Genomic DNA, 20232 nt, shown 5'->3' with positions numbered 1-20232 from the left:
TGACCTAGGAATTGCCAAGAGCAGAGAAAAGTAGGCAAGGTAAGGTTGGGAGCTGATCTGAGCAGGGTGAAGCAGGCAGAGCAGGTCCAGTTTGGGAACTGCCCAGCACAGGAAGAAGCAGGCAGGGCAGGGAAGGATTGGTAGGTTCTCTAGCAGGGAGAAGCAGGCAAGACTGGGCTGGGAGCTGCCCTGAGCAGGGAAAGAAGGCAGGACTGGGAAAGTCTGGGGGATACTCAGAACATGGGGCAGCAGGAAGCGATCATCTGAGAGCTGCCCAGAGCAAGAAGAAGAAGTCAGGGTTGAGTTGGAAGCTGATCTGAGTAGGTCAGGGCTGGGAGCTGCCCAGAGCACGTAGAAGCAGGTCAGACTGGGCTGGGGGCTTCCTGGAACATAGAGAAGCAAGCAAATTTGGATTGCTAGCTGCTCAGAGGAGGGAGGAGCATGCAGGGCTGGAATGGGAGCTGATGGAGCAGGGAAAATCAGACAGGGCTGAGCAGGAAGCTGACCAGAGCAGGTCAGGGGTTGGAGCTGCCTAGAGCACATAGAGGCAGGCAGGGTAGAGCTGGGAGGTGCCCAGAACAGGGAGAACCTGGCAGCAATGGGCTGGGGGCTGTCGAGGGTATGGAGAAGCAGGCAGTGATGCCCAGTTAGCTGCCCAGATTTGGAAGAAGCAGGCAGGGCTGGGTTGGGTGCTGATCTGAACAGGGTGAAGCAGGCAGAGAAGGTCAGGTTTGGGAGCTGACCAGAGCAGTGAGGAGCAGCAGAGCTGGGAAAGGCTTTTACCTGCTCAGAGGAGGGAGGATCAAGCAGGGCTGGGAAAGACTGAGTGCTGCCCAGAACAGTGAAGAGGACACAGGGCTAGGAATTGCTGGCAGCTGCCCAGAACAGGGAGAAGCAGGCAGGGATGGGCTGGTAGCTGTCTAGAGCAGGGAGAAGCAAGCAGTGACAGGCTGGGAGCTGCCCAGCATTGGAAGAAACAGGCATGGCCTGGTTGGGAGTTTAGCTGAACAGGGTGAAGCAGGCAGAGACCAGGACTGGGAGCTGCCCACAGCAGGGAGTAGCAAGTAGGGCTAGGAAAGGTTGGTAGCTACCTAGAGCAAAGAGGAGCAAGCAGGGCTGGGGAGTTCTGGGAGCTGCCCAGTACTGGGAGAAGCAGGCAGGGCTGGGAAAGGCTGGTAGCTCCTCAAAGTAGGGACGAGCAGGCAGGACTGGGAAAGGCTGGTAGCTGCTCAGAGTAGAGAAGAGCTGGCAGAACTGGTCTGGGAGCTGCCCAGAGCTGGGAGAAGCAGGCTAGGCAGGGCTGGCAGCTGCCCAGAGCAGGGGTAAGCAGGCAGGGCTGGACTGGGAGCTGCCCAGAGCAAGGAGAAGCAGACAGAACAGAGAAAGGGTGATAGCTGCTCAGAGAAGGGAGGAGCAGTAACGGCTAGGGTGGGAGCTGCACAGAGCAGCGAGAAGCAGGTGAGGCTGGGCTGGGAGCTGCCCAGAGCAGGGATAAGCAGGCAGGGTTGGGAAAGGCTATAGCAGCTCAGAGTAGGGAGAAGCAGGTTGGGTTGGCTGGGAGCTACGAAGAGCAGACAGAGGCAGATCAGGCTGACCTCTGAGCTGCCTGGAGCAGGAAGGAGTAGGCAGGTTGGGAGCTGTCCAGACCAGGGAGAAGCAGGCAGGGCTGGTCTGATGGAGAGGGAAAATCAGGCAGGGATGGGCTGGAAGCTGCCCAGAGAAGGGAGAAGCAAGCAGGGCTGAGAAAGTTTGGTAGCTTCTCAGGACAAGGAAGACTAGGCAGGACTGGGAGTTACCCAGTGCAATTACAAGCAGTCAGCAATCGGCTACGAGCTGTCCAGAGCAGAGAGAAGCAGGTGGTGATAGGCTGGGAACTGTTTGAAGCAGGGAGAAACAGGCAGAGCTGAACTGGGAGATGTCCAGGGCAGGGAGAAACCAGCTTGACTAAGAAGAGCAGGAAGTTGCCTAGAACAGAAAGAAGGGTTGAGAGCTGTCCACTTCAGGGAGTTAGGCAAATCAGGGTAATGCAGTGAACTGTCCAGAAAAGGGAGAAGCAGGTGGGGCTGTGCCGCATGCTGCCCAGAGCAGGGTGAAGCAGGCAGAGTCGGGCAGGACTGGAAGCTGCTCAGAGTAGGGAAAAGCATTCAGGACAGTGAAAGGCTCAGAGCTGTGGGCAGAGCTTGGGGTTCCCACTTGGCAAGTGTTGGTGCCCTAGAGTTTTCTGGATTGTAGCTCTTGTTCCATCACAGGAGGGCAGCCGAGTGTTTCGATGTGCCAGAGACTTGGGGGGAAATGCAGAAGGCTGAGCTTGGCAGGGCAGACCTGAGCAGGTGGAGGACAGAAGGAAAGGAAAGAGCTAGAATGGGCAAATGTTAGGACACTTGTTCAAGGAAGAGATGTGCCCAGAGCCATGGTGGCTGGGAAGAACCAAGAGCTGTGCTAGGAGCCAGGCTGTGCTGGAATAAGGAGGGAGAATTGAAGAAGGGAAGGAAGGTGGGAGGGCCCTGACATAATCCTTGGGGTACCTGGAACAGTGGATCTCAAGGCCCGGGGACTGAATATCTGAGAGCTGGTGGGCACGAGGCTGCTGATTTGGCCAAATGAAAGAGCCTGGGAGACCAAAGGTCCAGAAGTAAGTAGGAAAGAAAGTGAGGCTAGGGCACTAGGTAGGTGACTCTGATGGGATGAAAAACTAAGGAGTTGGGCTGGCTAGATAGTGAACAGGGGTTCTGGTAGCTCCAGAGATCAAGGCCAATGCCAGGAAAGAAAGGGATCCAGGGAGATCCAATTATATATAGGCAGAGAACACTGTTAGGGCAAGACTGGTGGAAATGGTGGCAGATGCTGCAGCACTGGCAGAGATGAGGAGTGCAGGGGCAAGGAGGGCTGGCAGGAGAGGCAGGATCTCTGCAGTTCTGAAAAAGCTCAGGGAGAAAGGGCTCCCCTGTTCAGTGCCCAGTGCCCCAGGCAACCTGCTTCCCTAGGGATCAAACACTGTCTGGGGCAGGGGAAGCAGTGGGCCAAAAGGGAGGGAGGTTCTCAAGCCTAACAGTTCCTGGGTTCCAGGTGCACAGAGCCAGGAGCCTTTCCTGGTAGGTCCTCCAGGCTCACCCTGGAGAGGACACAGGATGAGGTGCAGGAAGGGCAGGTCATCAGGGAGCTGGAGGGAGATGACAGGACAGGGTGAGGGAGGGCATCAGCCTGGGAGACACCGCAGGGGCAGGTGAGTAAGCAGGAATGGGATGGAGAGCAGGGCAGACAGGGCTGTGAAGGGCCAGGGGCTCAGGGGACAATGGGAAGGAGCCTGACAAAAGGAAGCCCTGAGCTGGAGCTAGGGAGCCAATGCAAAGTCAAGCTCAGGTGACCCTCGCACACAGAGAGAAGGATGTGGGCTGGCAGAGCAGCTGGGCAGAGGGCCAGCTGTGATGGGAAAAGGGATGGGCAGGAGGGTCATAGCAGAAGGGACAGGGACAGGGGAGGCCTGCAGGGAGAACTGGTGCTCAACAGCAGGAGGGCCAGGCTTAGCTCATGGCAGAGGTGCTGGAGGGTCCAAGGCCGTGCCTAGGTCAGCATTAGATTTTAGAGCCTGAGGACTCTGGGGCAGGGTGAACTGTGATCTCCTCCAAGGCCCAGGAGAATGGGGACACCTTGGGACCTAGACGTGTTGGCTGTTTTTTGGAAGAGGAGGGGTCTGAAGGCAAGTGCAGGGCTCCTACCAGAGCTGAGAGTTGTGCTCAGTTGTGGAAGGGGGAAGAAGGTGGGACCTGGGGCTGAGCTCAGGAAAAACTAACCATGTGGGGATGAGGTTTCAGGGGTGAGCAAGGATCTGGGAAGAAGCATAGGTTGAGCCCAGGAGCTGGGCTGGTGGAGGGCAGGGTGGGGTTCAGGGAAGGGTCCATGGGTGAGCCGCAGGAAGTGAAGTGGGGGCATCTGAGGATGGACTGGTGGGCCCAGGCATTTGGAGCCCTAAGGGACAGGTTTAGAAAGAACCTGGACTGGAGGGATGGGGGTCAAGGAGGGCAGAGGAGGGGGCACACGCATCCCCAGAGAACACTTCCAGGGCACGGACGCTGACCTGATGTGGGACCTGGGGTGCCTTCGCTGCAGGGAGACTGAGTCCAGGAGACCCAGAAATGAGGAGAACAGAGAGTGGGGCTGACGAGCGGCTCCAGGCCTAGAGGGGAAGAGGTGTTACATGAAGGAGGTGACAGAGGTCTGCCATGCCAGGAAGGTCCCCACTTGCCACGCTGGGCCGATGGGCCAGGCGCAGGGGTCACCTGATAAGCTGAGTGAGAGGAAGCAGCCAGAGGTCCTCAGATAAACTGACAGCAGGTGGTCACGAGAGGTCCCCTGGGACGCAGAGGCCCACTAATGGGCAGCCCATCCCACAAAGGCTCCTCCAGAAAGCACATAAGTCAGCAAGGGGCTCTGCACTCAGAGAGGCCAGCGCAGGTCCTGGAAGTCTGCTGAGAGGCAGGCCGGCTGAGGTGGAAGCTGGTGGGGCCAACTGTGTCTGCGCCTGATGCCCATCAGACTGCTGTAGCAGGAGCCCTGGAGGAGCTGCAAATGGAGCGGTCCAGGACCTGAGCACCAGGCAGGTAAGGCTCTGGCTTACACCTGTGCCTCCTCTCTTGCAGCCACCACCACAGCCCCAACAGTTTTCCCGCTGTCTCCCCGCTGCCAATTGAAATCCAGTGACGCCAAGAGCCTGGGATGTCTGGTCTCAGGGTACTTCCCCGAGCCCGTGACGGTGAAATGGAACTCAGGGTCTGTGACAGCTGGCATCCATACTTACCCGAGCATCCTCCAGTCCTCTGGCCTCTACTCCCTCACCAGTTCAGTGACTGTGCCCTCAGGCAGCTTGAGCAAATCCTTCACCTGCAATGTACACCACCCGGCCAGCAGCACCAAGGTGGACAAGTCTGGTGAGGACATGGGTGGGCAGCATGGGGCCTCACCCACAACCTGGTGTGCTCTGTAAGACAGGCTCAGGGTCAGTCCTGGGGTGGATACCTCCACCAGAATCAGCAAGGGGAATGGGGCAGCTGGGACCCCAGCCCAGGGAGGTCTGGAGCCTCCTGTCCATCTCCTCAAACTGAAAGCTTCTGTCTGCCCCTACACAAGGTCAATGAAGGGTCCTCTGGACACTAACCCCAGGACAGGGCAGGCCCAGGTTGGAGATCCCTGACCCAGGTCCTGGGTACATGGCCTTGACCAAACCCTTAAGTGCAGAACTTTCCCCTGTCCCTGCCTGGCCACCTCTTCTCCTCCCAGACCTGGGTAACCCCAGTCTTCTCTCTTTGCAGTTTCATTCGACTCTGTACCGGGTCCATGCCCTCCTTGCCCAGGTAAGGAGCAGCCAGGGCTTTGCCAACTGTGGGATGATGGGAGATAAGACAAGTGCCCAAGAGGATCCACCCACCCAGGTGCCAACTCACCTACCTGTCTCTCACCCTAGGTCGTGACATCCTGGGAGGACCGTCAGTTTACCTCTTCCCCCCAAAACCCAAGGACACCCTCATGATCACCCGCACCCCTGAGGTCACATGCCTGGTGGTGGATGTGAGCCACGATGAACCCGATGTAACGTTCAACTGGTACGTGGACAACGTGGAAGTGCACACAGCCAAGCCAACGCAGCGGCAGGAGCAGAACAACAGCACCATCCGTGTGGTCAGCACACTCCCCATCCTGCACCAGGACTGGCTGAAGGGAAAGGAATTCAAGTGCAAGGTCAACAACAAAGCCCTCCCATCACCCACGGAGAAAACCATCTCCAAACCCCTGGGTGAGTGAGGGCCACAGGTCAGGCTGAGGAGTATCCAGGGAGGCAGTAGGGACCCCATGGCTGCCTCCACCTGTCCCCAGCCCTGGTGGTCCACACAGCTCAGGTCAGCCCTGTGCCTGGGAGTCACCAGCTGTGCTTTCTTCTGTCCCCACAGGGCAGGCCCGGGAGCCACAGGTGTACACCTTTGCCCCACATCCGGAAGAGCTGTCCAAGGACAAAGTCAGCCTCACATGCATGGTGAATGGCTTCTTCCCCGATGATATTGATGTTGAATGGCAGCAAAATGGACAGCCGATGCCTGAGAGCAGCTACATGTCCACCACGCCGGTGAAGCAGCAGGATGGGACCTTCTTCCTCTACAGCAAGCTCACCTTGCCTCGCAGCAAATGGCCACCAAGTGCTTCATACAGCTGTGTCGTAATGCACGAGGCCCTGCACAACCACTACACACAGAAGACTGTCTCCCAGACTCCCGGTAAATGAGTGCAGCCAGAGAGCGCCGCTCCCTGGCCCCCATGTAAATACCTCCCAGGCACCCGAGCATGGAAATAAAGCACCCAGCACAGCCCTGGGATTCTGCGAGACTGGCATGGTTCTTTCCAAAGCTCCTCAAGCTGAGGCCTCTGTTCCCACCATTAGGAAGAGAGCAGGTCCCAGAATGGAACCCAGGGGGCATGCTGGTCTGCACAGGCTGCTCAGGGGGAGCCCAGTTCAGGGACTGTCACAGCAGGCAAAGGGTTCTTCACTAGAGGTGGCCCCTGTTCTTCAGCCAACAGCTTCTCGGGACTCAAGCATGGCATACCAAGTGTGGGAAAAGGCAGCTCTCAGAGGGAAATGAGCTCATAGCATCTGCCGCTGTGCATGCCTGCACAGTCGGGAAACTGTCCCCAGGGACCCTGTCCAGTGAGTCTCTTGGGGGTCCCCTGGTAGCTCTGGATCCTCTTATGGGGCCTGCCAGGGCCAGTGAATGTGCAGTCATGCCCTGGTTTTCCACCTGGGCTACAAACGGCACATTCAGGAGGCAGCAGCTCTACCCCAGCCTCCATCCCTCCACAGGCCCGGGACAGCACATGTGTGTGGACCCTAACCCTGATGCACCAAAGAGGCAGAGGCAGGGGGCCCATCTGCCCCAGGGACGGCCTCTTCCCAATCCCCACATGCACACTGAGCCCAGGCCAACTGCAAACAAGTCCCTCTGCAAAGCAGCCCCCAATTCCCAGCACCATCTTCCCACCTGCACACACATACACACCTGACACACTGGAAACTCACACAGTGCAGGTGCCCATCTGAGTGTTCCTTCAGGCACCTGCTATTTTCCCAATGCCTATCAGAGCTGTCAAGAGCAGCCAGAGGGCAATTCACTGCTCTTCCACTCACTGACCAGCTATGACTTGGCCCTACTTCCACATGCAGGAACAACGATTTCCCCCCAAGACATGAGAACCCCATGCCCAGACCTACCCACCACATTTGCTCAAGGAGTACCTGACTTGGGGGCTAGAGCAGGTGTTCCCCACATTGCCACATGCTACTGTGATGGCAAAGACCTATTCCAACACAGCTGCCAGCCTCCCACATGCTCACACACTCTCATGCTCACATATCTGCATGCTTAGCCACACACTCTCACATGTTCACACACTTGCATGCTCACAAGCTAACCCCCACACACTCACATGTTCACATGCTCACACTTCCACAAGCTCACATGCCCACACATTCACACACACTCACACTACCATATGCTCCTATGCTCCCAAGCTTACATACCTACACACAAACATGTTCACACACTCACGTGCTCACACCCACATTTACTCACATGCATGCATGTTCACCTCCCACATAGTCTCCCTCCTTCACACTCACACATACTCACACACTCCCACTAGCTTACACTCCGACACATTGACACTTCCACAAACTCCCTCCTGCTCACACTCCCATACACACTCCTGCATGCTTATACTCCCACACACTCAAACATTCACATACTCTCACTCCCATGTGTTCCCATTTCCCCACACTTACACAGTTACAAATGCTCACACACTCACAATGTCACACTCCAACATCCTCATATGCTTGCATACTCCTATGGTCACACTCGCACACTTCATACTCCCCACACACTCTGCACACTCATGCACTCACCCTACACATATTCATACACACACACACATGCTCATACACTCACACATACACATTCCCACATGCTCACACACACACATTCCTATGCTCACACACTCTAAGGCCCATACTTCATGGTCCCTCACACATTCATACACACTCTCACTCCCACATGCTCAGACCCTCAGTCTACGCGTATTCCAATGCTCACACGCTCACATGCTCTTATGCCCATATGTTCACATTCACATGTGCTCACACACATTTCCATTCCCACATGTCCACACACTCACACACTTATACTTCCACATCCTTGTATGCTTACACACACACCTCTGCCCACAACACTCACTTGGTGGTCCACCCTTATCACTGTCCCTGACCCTGAGGGCCCCTCCTCAGCCCTGTTCTTCTCTGTGGCCACAGGACCCAAGGAACATTTAGAAGGCTCAGGGTTGCCTTGTTTCCTTAGGCCCCCCCTATACACTGTTCCCACAGCCCCAACACTAGGTGGATGGCAGAGAGCAAGGCCCACAGTTCCCTGGGCATCGTCTGGGCCAGGAGACACCACTGCAGCTTATTACCAGGCTGGAAGAGTGGGATGGGGATGAAAACAATGCTCCTTGGTTGAGAGGGAACCAAGTACTTCCCTGAGAGGCTCAGAGATAGCGATGCAGCATGGCCCAGAGAATATGGGGCAGGGGACATGGGAGGACCAGCTCAGCCCCGACAGGGCCCTTCCACCTGGACTTTCCCATCCTGTCCTTTTCACTTGGACTGGTCAGAGGGAACTGGCTCCCCCAAAGGCTGCAGCTGGGATAGCCCCCTGACCCCACTATTCTCTGAGCAGAGCTGTGGCCGGACGAGAGTTGTGCTGAGGCCCAGGACGGGGAGCTGGACGGGCTGTGGACCACCATCTCCATCTTCATCACCCTCTTCCTGCTCAGTGTGTGCTACAGTGCCACCGTCACCCTCTTCAAGGTGGGCCCTCCCTGGGGTCTCCCACTATGCACCACCAACTGCCCCCACACACCAGCCCAGTGCTCTATCAGCCTGGGCCCTGGCGCAGTTGGCAGAAGGGACGGTGGTGGCCACAGGGGTGGCAGGGACTATGGGGACCACAGCATCCATGACGTCCTGCCTGGCTCACAACCTCATGTCCATCTGTCTGTCTACAGGTGAAGTGGATCTTCTCCTCGGTAGTGGAGTTGAAGCGGACGATCGTGCCCGACTACAGGAACATGATCGGGCAGGGGGCCTAGAGCTACCCTTCCTGCTCGGACATCCAGAGACTGTACATAGAGGGGCTGCTGTCCCTGTCCCAGGCACCACAACAAAGAGGCCAAGTCTAATTGTCCTCATGTAGCTCAAGCCAGCACCCCAGGCCTGCACCCCTGCCTTCTGACACACTGTCCCCTTCCCCTGCAACCCTCTGAATGCACCCCAAGCCCGTGACCTTGCCTTCTGACCTTGCCACACATGGAACCACTGCCCCATCTCCATCACTTTAGAGAACTTTGTGGGAAGCAGTCTCTATCTCCCCAAACCCTGGCTGTCTGGACTCCCACTGGTCCCCTTGTAACTGAGCAAATATGTTTAGCAGCCACCAGGAATGCTGGCCAGGGGGCACAGATGGGCCATGTGCACGCCTGGAGCTCAACACACTGGGAGCCAGAGCATCAGTCCATGCCCCCCTCCCTTTTCAGGTCCAGGCAAGTCACTACCTCCAGGGCAGTGTGTGCAGTTTCACCCAGAAAGGGAAATGCCAGGGACAAATGTCCAGGTGTCTGCTGGGGGCAGGGCAGACCTTTACAGGAACCAGAATAGGGACCCCACCCTTGCCCAGACTCCCTGGAACAAAGGTTTCCCACAGAAGCTGCAAGAGGGATTCCTCACTGTCAAAGTCAGTTGCCGAGAATTACCACTGACCACAGAAAGTCACTCCTCTTTCTGGCCCTTGTCTGGGCAGACTCCATCGTTGGACCTTCTGTGCATCCCTGGCATGAGGAAAAGGTCTACTTTATTTTGATTCTTGGGCATCTATGCTTCCAAGGAAGGACAGGGAGCCCAGCAGGTGACCAGACTGACAGGCCTCCTGGGAGGGGCCTAGGCAGAGCGTGGCCATGGTGAGAGGCAGCCTCAGTGGGTCTTTCAGAAAGGGGAGGGGAGAAGAAGAATCACTGGTAAGAGCATCTCAGAGAGCAGGAAGTGCAGACATGGACAGCTCTGGTCCTGGAGGCCAGGTGTCCAGCAAGTGATCATGCAGTGGGGTTAGGGGTACAGCAGAAGAGAGGGGCTCCCCTCCTTGGTGAACTGAACCAGGCAGTTGTGGACCCTGGCACTGTCCACAGCCCCAGGGGCCTCAGCAGCCCCCTGAGTTATGTGTCTCCCATGGCTTCTCAGAGCCAGCGCAGAAGAAACCAGATGCCCACGAGCAAAGGAAATATCCTTGTGTGCTGTGCATCTCAGGCATGCTGCAGGCAGGGGGCTGGGGAGGCCTTGCAGGCCGAGCCCCAAGCTCCACAAGGACCCTTTACAGCTGCACAGGGCACCCCGCTAAAGGATAGAAACTCAATTAATGATGATTTGGAGCAGAGTGGGGGATTCTGTAGAGAAAAATTGCTCGAAAGAAACATCATAACTTTAGCTTTGGTAGTTTTTATTTTTTCTCCATTTTAATTTTCTGAAGCCCTTTAATTTTCTATAATGTGCATTTGTTTCTACTTTTTTAAAATGACAATAAACCATCCTTAAAAATGATTTATTAAGCTTTCACACTTCATGCCATTCTAGTATAAAGCACATCAGGAAGATCTCGGCTACCTCAAGGGTCCAGGAGCTCCTTCCACAAACACAGTTTCCAGAAACTTCTAGCTTTCTCCCCCTCTCTGACTCCTTCCCACCTGCATTTGCCACACTGTAGGACCTGCCACAAGGTCCTGCCTCCTCAGGGTGAGTAGGTGCACCTTCCAGGGACTTTCTTCTTAAGATAGGAGACTCCCTGCAGGCCTGCGGGGTTGCTCCACAGTGTGGGCAGGGACGAGAGGTCCCAGGACTGACTCTGTGCCCTCGGGTGGGCTGTCCCAACTGACTTTCATCAAGCTGTGTCCTTGTCATGGAAGACAAGCCCAGCAGCACTGACCTGAGTGCCCAGGGCCTGGCCATAGGATGGCAGGGGATGCCTGGGGAGGCCAAGCCATGTGGAGGCTGGGCAGAGGAGGTCCACCCAGCATCAGCAAGGCCAGAGGTGAGAAGCCATGTGATTCCCACAGGATGCCAGAGATCATTCTAAAACACAGATGAGCACATGGCCTCCCCCTAAGAATGATTATTTGAAATAGAGATGGAGATTCTCTCTCTAAATTCTGAAATCATTTTTCCTTTTTTTAAATTTTTTTTAATTTTTTTATTTTTTATTTTTTCCCCAAATTCTACTCAATTAATTCATTTTTTTTTAAAATATTACCTTCAAAAAATATGAGGTCCCCATTCACCCCCACCGCCCCCACCCCACCACTCCCCCCACAGTAACAGCCATCTCCCTGGTTGATTGTACATGTAATCAGCCATTTAATAGTTACTTTGAATTTATCATGAACAATAATACAAATTTCCCCCAAACAGGAAAAAATAAAACAATCACAGGCAAATTAGGTGAGCTATTACAAATTAAACTATAATAATCATTCTCGAGTATTGTTTTTGATTTACTATTCTGCTAGGTAGGGGCATTTCTAGGGGCTTTCACTTGGCCTTTCCTGCCATAATAGCCCCCAACCCACAATTCAAGAATCCAATGTGGGAATTCTTCCAGGTACTAAGTATGCATTCTGGGACTAGGGAAATAACCACAGAATAAGTTCAGGGCCCCTCTGGACCCACTGAAAGATGGAACTGAGCTATAACTGCATCTGTCATTGACTACCATAAGCCCCTACTCTGACTAGTGGACTACATTATGTTTTGGGTCTCCTCTAATTAATGTCACTTCTGAGTCAGTATCTAATAATTAATGAAATGTCTGATCATTTCCTTTCCCCTAATGAACAGTGACCCTGGTAAAAGAGTGTAGGTCAAGAGATGGGGCAAGATGGTGTCTGAATGAGTGCATGTTCATCATCTCTCCTGCAAAGGACGGGCTGAGTGGGAACGGAGTCCTGACAGAGCAGGCTATTTGAGGAACCTACAAAGTAAGAGGTGTCTGAACGTCGATCTGGAGAGACTGCAACAGAAGTATTCCTTGCTCAAGGTAAAACTGCGGGTTTCTAACACTGAAACCAGAAGCTGTGTGAAGGCAAACCCTTCCCCCTATGGCTGAGGACAACAGATTTCCCTGAAACCCACCGCTCACGTGGCAGCGTTCCCAAGCCCCGTGTTCCCCAAATGCACTATCCCCAAGCCTGTGTTCCCTGAACCCCCATAACCCACATTGCCCAGACACACATACTCTAAGTCCACATTCTGCCAGGCCTCCATTCTCCAAGCACAGCATTCCCTGAATTCCAACATTTCCCTAGCCCTCTGGTCTCAGACTAACTCCAGGAGTGCAAGGGTTTTGGTGGAGGGCACAGAGAAGCCCAAGGAATAAAGGATCAATTTTCTGGTCACCCCTATTTTTGAGCTTGGAGGAGCATACTAGCTGGCTTGGGGAGAGCCTAGCAAGAGAGGAGAGGTGAATCTGCTGAGAGAGCCTGATCTACCTAAACACTCTGGAATAGGACACTTGGTATGGAAGAAGGTGGAGTCAGAAAATTAACTAGCCCTCTTGTAGCAACAACTAAGGGAGAGGGACAGTAGGACATGCTTTACAGGCTTCCAATAACATATGTAGGGTTCCTGGCAAGGTGTGGGTGCACTCTCTCAAGAAATTAAGAGTCATTATTTTCTGTAGTGATTTGGTACACCAAGGTCCCATTTGAATCTCCTATGGGACCCCTCACACAGCTTTCCTGCTGCCCTGGGAGAGAGGGAAGTGAGAAAGGGAGTAAGGGAAAGGTCAGACTCCTAAGCAGTTTATACAATTGCAAAGAAGATTCCTTGCTTGAAGCCTTGTCTGGTCTTATTTTTTGGTTTGTTTTCCCATCCTCATTATCTTCCCTTGGCCCTTTTTTTTTTTTTTTTTTTTTTTCTTTTTCTTGCTTACTTTTTTCTTTCTTTCTTTTTTCCTCCTTTTTTTTTTCCTTTTTTAATATTAGGTCCTACAAGCAGCATTTCTTATTTGTTGTGCTTCCTTTTCCTTGATTTACTCTTTTCTATGTGTACTGAATTTACCTATCAATGCTATCCTCTTTCCTTTACATCTTTCTATCATCCATCATTTATTGTTTCTCTTACATTCCACTTCTCTTTGTTTAGCCCCAAATTTTTCTGACTCTTTATTTCTAATACCTCTATTCTGTTTTCTTTTGTTTATTTATTCATTTTTTTTAATATTACATTCAAAAAATATGAGGTCCCCATTCACCCCCACCGCCCCCACCCCACCACTGCCCCCACAATAACACTCTCCCCCATCATCATGACACATCCATTGCATCTGGTGAGTACATCTCTGGGCATCGCTGCACCCCATGGCCTATGGTCCACACCATAGCCCACACTCTCCCACGTTCCATCCAGTGAGCCATGGGAGGACATACAATATCGGGCAATTTTCCCTGCAGCACCACCCAGGACAACTCCAAGTCCCGAAAATGCCTCCACATCTCATCTCTTCCTCCCATTCCCCGCCCCCAGCAGCCACCATGACCACTTTTTCCACACCAATGCCACATTTTATCGATTATTAACCACAATAGTTCATGAATAGAATATCATTAAGTCCACTCTAATCATTACTGTATTCCTCCTTCCTGTGGACCTTGGCTTGGTTGTGTCCATTCCACATCTATGTCAAGAGGGGGCTTACATTCCACATGGATACTGGATGCAATTCTCCTGCTTTCAGTTGTAAGCACTCTAGGCTCCATGGTGTGGTGGTTGACATTCTTCAACTCCATGTTAGCTGAGTGGGGTAAGTCCAATAAATCAGAGTGTAGGAGCTGAAGTCTGTTGAGGCTCAGGGCCTGGCTATCATATTGTCAGTCCAGAGATTGAAATCCCCTAGATGTATCTTAAACCTCAGCACCAAATACAATTCCAGTAAAGTAGCATGAAAGTCTTGTGAAAAGAGATCCCATCTGAGTCCAGCTCCATCACGCAGAAACACCAGCTCCAAAGAAGGGCCAACTGACATGGCAATGAACTCCATCTGCCATGACCATAGAACCTGTGGGTCTCTTTAGCCCTCAAAAGAACCAATACCTGGGGTTGTATCTACTTTATCTGTCTCTGGGACTCTGCTCAGGTGTGCATAAGGGCAATCCTTCTGACAACCTCCAGACTCTTTTTTAGAGACTCATAGCCATATAAACTCATTTGTCCTTTCCATTTCCCCCTTACATTAGGTCAAACAGCATTTTAAAGTCATGTTATTATATGTAGACAGGGATATTCTGCTGATCCGCATTGAACCTTTAATTCAAGGTCATTTTCTAGTTGCATCTTCAGCTGGTATTTGGTAGTGATCCCTCGGTGCCAGGGAAGAGCAAGTACTTCTAAGACAATGTTAAATAGAGTGGAGAGAGTGGGCATCCTTGTCTTGTTCCTGACTTTAGGAGCAAGGATTCTAGGATTTCTCCATTGTAAACAATGTTGGCTGTGGGTTTTTCATATATACTCTTTATCATGTTCAAAAAATTTCCTTGTTTTCTGATCTTTTGGAGTGTTTTTATCAAGAAAGTGTGCTGTATTTTGTCAAACGCTTTTTTTGCATCTATAGATATAATCATGTGATTTTTTTCCTTCAATCTGTTTATATGGTGTATTACATTGATTGATTTTCTTATGTTGAACCATCCTTGCATACCTGGAATGAATCCCACTTGGTCGTGGTGTATAATTCGCTTAATGTGTTGTTGAATACGATTAGCAAGTATTTTGTTAAGTATTTTTGCATCTAGGTTCATTAGAGAAATTGGTCTGTAATTTTCCTTTCCTGTGGTGTCTTTGTTTGGTTTTGGTACTAGGGTAATGTTGGCATCATAGAATGAGTTAGGCAATGTTCCTTCTGTTTCAATTTTTTGAAAGAGTTTCAGCAGGATTGGTGTTAGTTCTTTCCGGAGCTGATTGTAGAATTCACCTGTGAAGCCATCTGGCCCTGGGCTCTTCTTAGTTGGGAGGTTTTTAATGACTGATTCTATCTCTTTACTCGGGATTGGTTTGTTGAGATCTTCAATTTCTTCTTTCGTCAATATAGGCTGTTTGTGTGTTTCTAGGAATTTGTCCATTTCCTCTGAATTGTTGTTTTTGTTGGAATATAGTTTTTCAAAATATCCTCTTATGATAGTCTTTATTTCTGTGGGGTCAGTGGTGATATCCCCTTTCTCATTTCTTATTTTGTGTATTTGCATCTTCTCTATTTTTTTCTTTGTTAGTCTCGCTAAAGGTTTGTCAATTTTGTTGATATTCTCCAAAAACCAGCTCTTGGTCTTGTTTATCTTTTCAATTGCTTTCTTATTTTCTATTTCATTTAGTTCTGCTCTTATCTTTGTTATTTCCTTCCTTCTTCCTGTGGGATTACTTTGTTGTTTTTTTTCTAATTCCTCCAAATGTGCAGTTAGTTCTTCAATTTTTGCTCTTTCTTCTTTTTTCATGTATGAATTTATGGCTATAAATTTCCCTCTCAGTACTGCTTTTGCTGCATCCCATAAGTTTTGGTATGTTGTGTTTTCATTATCATTTGTTTCATGGTAGTTATTGATTTCTTTTGAGATTTCCTCTTTGACCCACTGTTTTTCTAAGAGTGTGCTGTTTAATATCTATATCTTGGTGTGAAATCTGGGCCTCTGGCCCTTGCAGGTTTCCAACTTCACTGCACTGTGGTCAGAGATATTATTTTGTATGATTTCGATCTTCCTGAATTCATTAAGCCTTTCTTTGTGGCCTAACATATGGTCTATCTTGGGGAATGATCCATTGGCACTTGAGAAAAATGTATATCCCACTGTGTTTGGGTGTAATGATGTGTATATGTCTATTAAATCCAGCTCCTCTAATATACTGTTCAAATATTTTCTTTCTTCAGTGATTCTCTTTTGAGATGTTCTGTCCAGAGTTGATAGTGGTGTATTAAAATCCCCCACTATAATTGTAGATGCATCTATTCTTTCACTTAGTTTTTCCAGCGTTTGCCTCACATATTTAGAGGCGCCCTTGTTAGAAGCATAAATATTTATGATTGTTCATTCTTCTTGAGAGATTGTCCATTTCACTAATATGTAGTATGCTTCTTTGTTTCTCACAATTGTTTTGCATTTAAAGTCTATTTTGTCTGATATTACTGTAGCTACTCCTGCCTTTTTTTGGTTATTGTTTGCTTGTAAGATTGTTTTCCAACCATTCACTTTCAGCCTCCTTGAATCTCTGGCTCTAAGATGTGTCTCTTGTAGACAGCATATAGATGGGTCATATTTCCTTATCCAGTGTCCCAGTCTGAATCTTTTGATAGGTGAGTTTAATCCATTGACATTCAGTGTTATTACTTTCAAGGAATTATTTATGTTAGCCATATTTTGATTGGACTTGTGTTTGTCATATTTTGTTTGTTTGTTTTTTCTTTTCCTTTTGTCTTTTTTGTTGCTCTTACACTCTCCTCCAACTCTGTCTGTCCTGTTTTTTTCCTTTCTTCCTGCAGAACTGCCTTTAGAATTTCTTGAAGGGGAGGTTCCTGTTGGCATACTCTTTCAATTTCTGTTTATCTGTGAATATTTTGAACTCTCCATCATTTTTGAATGCAAGTTTAGCTGGGTAGAGTATTCTTGGTTGAATTTTTTTTTCTTTTAGTACCTTGACTATATCATACCACTGCCTTCTTGCCTCCATGGTTTCAGATGAGAAATCAGCACTTAATCTTATGGAGCATCCCTTGTATGTGATGGTTTTCTTTTCTCTTGCTGCTTTTAGAATTTTCTCTTTGTCTTGAGCGTTGGGTATTTTGACAAATATATGTCTTAGGGTGGGCCTGTTGGGGTTTATGATATTTGGGGTATGTTGCGTTTCTTGGATATGTACATCTGTCTCTTTCAGTAGATTTGGGAAGTTTTCAGCCATTTATTTCCTGCAACACTCCTTCTGATCCCTTTCCCTTCTCTTCTCCTTCTGGGATGCCTATAATACGTATGTTTGTGTGTTTTGCATTGTCATTCAGGTCCCTAAGTCCTAGCTGGATTTTTTCTATCTTTTTATCAATCAATTCTACTATCTGTTTGATTTCCAATGTACCATCTTCCACATCGCCAATTCTCTGCTCTGCCTCGTCTAATCTGCTGCTATTTGCTGCGAGTGTGTTTTTTATTTCTTTAACTGTGGTGTTCATTCCCATCATATCTGTTATCTTTTTGCCTATATCTGCCATTTCCCCTCCAAGTGTTGTCTTCATATTGTTAACCTCTTCCTTTACTTCATTATATTTGTCTGTGATATATGTTCTGAGATCTTTAATTACTTGTGCGAAGTTCTGCTCCTTTCCTGGTTTTTAGTTTGTTCATTGGATTCAGCCATGTTTTCCTGATTACTGGTTTGGTTTGTAGATTTTTGTTGCTGTCTGGTCATCATTTTATCTTGACGGGTTTAATCAGTTCCTTAGCTTCTTTGTCTAGTCTTGGGGATTAATTAGCTGTTGTTTTTGCATAAGTATTATATCTTCTCTTTGTCACTTTGTTCTTCTTATTCTAATTTCTTATTGCTGGCTGAGTTCACTTTGAAGGAAAGTGTTAGGGCCAGGGAAAGGCAATTGTGTAAGCAAGGAAAATGTGTAAAGTAGTATTGGTAATAATTGTTAACAGAGCAACAATATGAGATCTGGGAGGATGGATATTAGATTCATGTAAGTTGTGTAGAGTTATAGCAGTAAGTAGAGTACCTATAATGAGGTAGTCGACTGAAAATGGGAGGAATATGGTATGAATTAATAGACTAGTGTTTTCGTGAGAGAGGGAAAGAGTAAAGAGAGGCAATAGTTTCAAGAGTGGATAAAAGACAGAAAATAAAACAAAGGTATCAGAAATTAAGAGTTAGACGATTTGAAGGATCAAAGAAAGGGGGGTGGAATATAGGAGAGACAGTAGATGATGGAGTATATCAAGATGTGGGGGAAAGGGGATAGTGTAGGTAGCCAAAATCAACTCACACAGAAATGAGGCAATGGAGGATGAGGAAACCCAGCAAATGTGAGGTGTTCCCTGTAGCATCTTCCCACAAAATCGATGTCCAGACACCTCCTGACCTGTAAAATCCCAAAACAACCTGGTTCTGAAGAATTTCTAATGCTCAAAAAACTGTTTTTGAGACCAGCAGAGGCAGCAGCCAGAGTAGCCGCAGCCTGCACCCTCTCCCGCCCGCCTCTTCTCTGATTATTGGTTTGGATTGTAATTTCTTATTGTTGTCTGATCATCATTTTATTTTGATGGGTTTAATCAGTTCCTTGGCTTCTTTGTCTAGTCTTGGGGTTTAATTAGTTGTGGTTTTTGTGTATGTATTATGTCTTCTCTTTGTCACTTTGTTCTTCTTATTCTATTTTCTTGTTGCTGGCTAAGTTCACTTGAAGGAAAATATTAGGGCCAGAGAAAGCAAAAGGAGTAAGAAAAGAAAATGAATAATAGTAGTATTGATAGGAAATGTTAACAGAGGAACCATGTGAGATATAGGAGAATGGATATTAGACTCATGTAAGTTGTGTAGAGTTATAACAGCATGTAAAGTAGAGTACCTATAATGAGACAGTCAACTGAATATGGGGAGGAATAAGTGTTTTCATGAGAGAGGGAAAGAGAAAAGAAAGACAATAATATAAAGACTGAATAAAAGACAGAAAGCAGAACAAAGGTATTAGAAATAAAAAGTGAGACTTTTGGGAGCCAAACAAAGAGAGGTAGAATGTAAGAGAAATAAATAAATGATAGAGGATAGAAAAATGTAGAGGAAAGGGGATAGTTTTGGTGGCCAGAATCAATACACACAGAAAAGAGGAAATGTAGGATGAGGAAACAGAGCAAATGTAAAGCACTCCCTATAGCACCTAAATTTAAAAAGTAAAAAGAAAAGAAAGGAAGAAAAAGAAAAAAAGGTGAAGGACACAAAAAAAAGAGGGGGAAGCAAGCAAGCAAGAAGAGAAAGAGTAAAAAAGAAAAACAAAGAAAAAGGGCCTTGGGGGATAAAGAGGAAGGAAAAACAAGAAGACAAACCAACAACAACAACAACAAAAACCAAAGTTTCAAGCAAGGAATCCTCTTTGCAGTTAAATAAAACACTCAAGGATCTGATATTCCCCCTTTCTCCCTTCCTCACTTCCCTCTCTCCAAAGGCAGTAGGAAAGCTGTGTGAGGGGTCCGGTAGGAGATTCAATTGGGTCCTTTGTGAACCAACTCAACACAGAAGACAATGGCTCTTTATTTCCAGTGAGAGGGCACCTACACCTCACCAGGAACCCTAAATATGCTATTGGAAGTTTGGAACACATGTCCTACAGTCCCCTTCCCTTAGGTGTGCTAGGGGAGGGCTAATTGATTTTCTGACTCCACCTTCCCCCAGACCAAGTTTTCTGTCCCAGAGTGTTTAGGTAAATTGGGCTTTCTCAGCAGATTTGCCTCTCCTTTCTTCCCAGGCTCTCCCCAAGCCAGCTGGTATGCTCCTCCAAGCTCAAGAAAAAAAAGAGCGGGGGACCAGAAAATTGAACCTGTGCTCGCCTTGCCCCTCTGCATCCCCCACCAAATCTCTCACACTCACAGAGTCAGTCCAAAACCAGAGGGCTAGGGTAATCATGGACCTCAGGGAGCACTGGATTCAGGAATGGGAAGTCTGGGATATTGCAGACTCAATGTATGTGGGCCTGTGGAGTGTGGGCTATGGGGACTTAGGGGACATGGACCTGGGAACCACACATCCGGGAAACACAGGGCTTGGGAATGCCACAGCACAACCAACAGTTTTCAGGGAATGCCATGGCTGCCAGCCCTAGTGAGGCCCACAACTTCTGACCTCCATGTCAGAAACTCAAAATTCTACCTCTAGCAAGCACCACTTCTTTCACTGTCTCTCCAGATTGACATCCAGACATCTCCTGCCCTGCAAGTCCCTGAAACAACCCACTCTGGCAGGACTCCAATCCTACTCAGCCACTTCTTTGCAGGAGAGATTGTGAGGTGCACTCACTCAGATGCCATCTTGCCCTGCCTCCCTTTTAAGTTTTTTAATGCAGCATTTTGTGTGATCTA

The 20232-nt window shown here is 49.1% G+C and overlaps 2 gene segments (V, D, J or C); both read left to right on the top strand.

Annotated features, from left to right (window-relative positions):
* Positions 1–20232, top strand: part of LOC101413443 (immunoglobulin alpha-2 heavy chain-like) — a 353255-nt gene that overhangs the window by 301246 nt on the left and 31777 nt on the right.
* LOC101416078 (immunoglobulin gamma-1 heavy chain-like) lies at positions 3898–6370 on the top strand. The segment is given in 5 exon segments: positions 3898–3901; positions 4638–4925; positions 5307–5348; positions 5459–5788; positions 5943–6370. Coding segments are annotated over 5 exon segments (993 nt in total).

Source organism: Dasypus novemcinctus, chromosome 19, assembly GCF_030445035.2.
Source record: "Dasypus novemcinctus isolate mDasNov1 chromosome 19, mDasNov1.1.hap2, whole genome shotgun sequence".
Taxonomy (NCBI): domain Eukaryota; kingdom Metazoa; phylum Chordata; class Mammalia; order Cingulata; family Dasypodidae; genus Dasypus; species Dasypus novemcinctus.
Note: the sequence above shows the minus strand (reverse complement) of the source record. Positions and strands in the feature narration are given on the sequence as shown.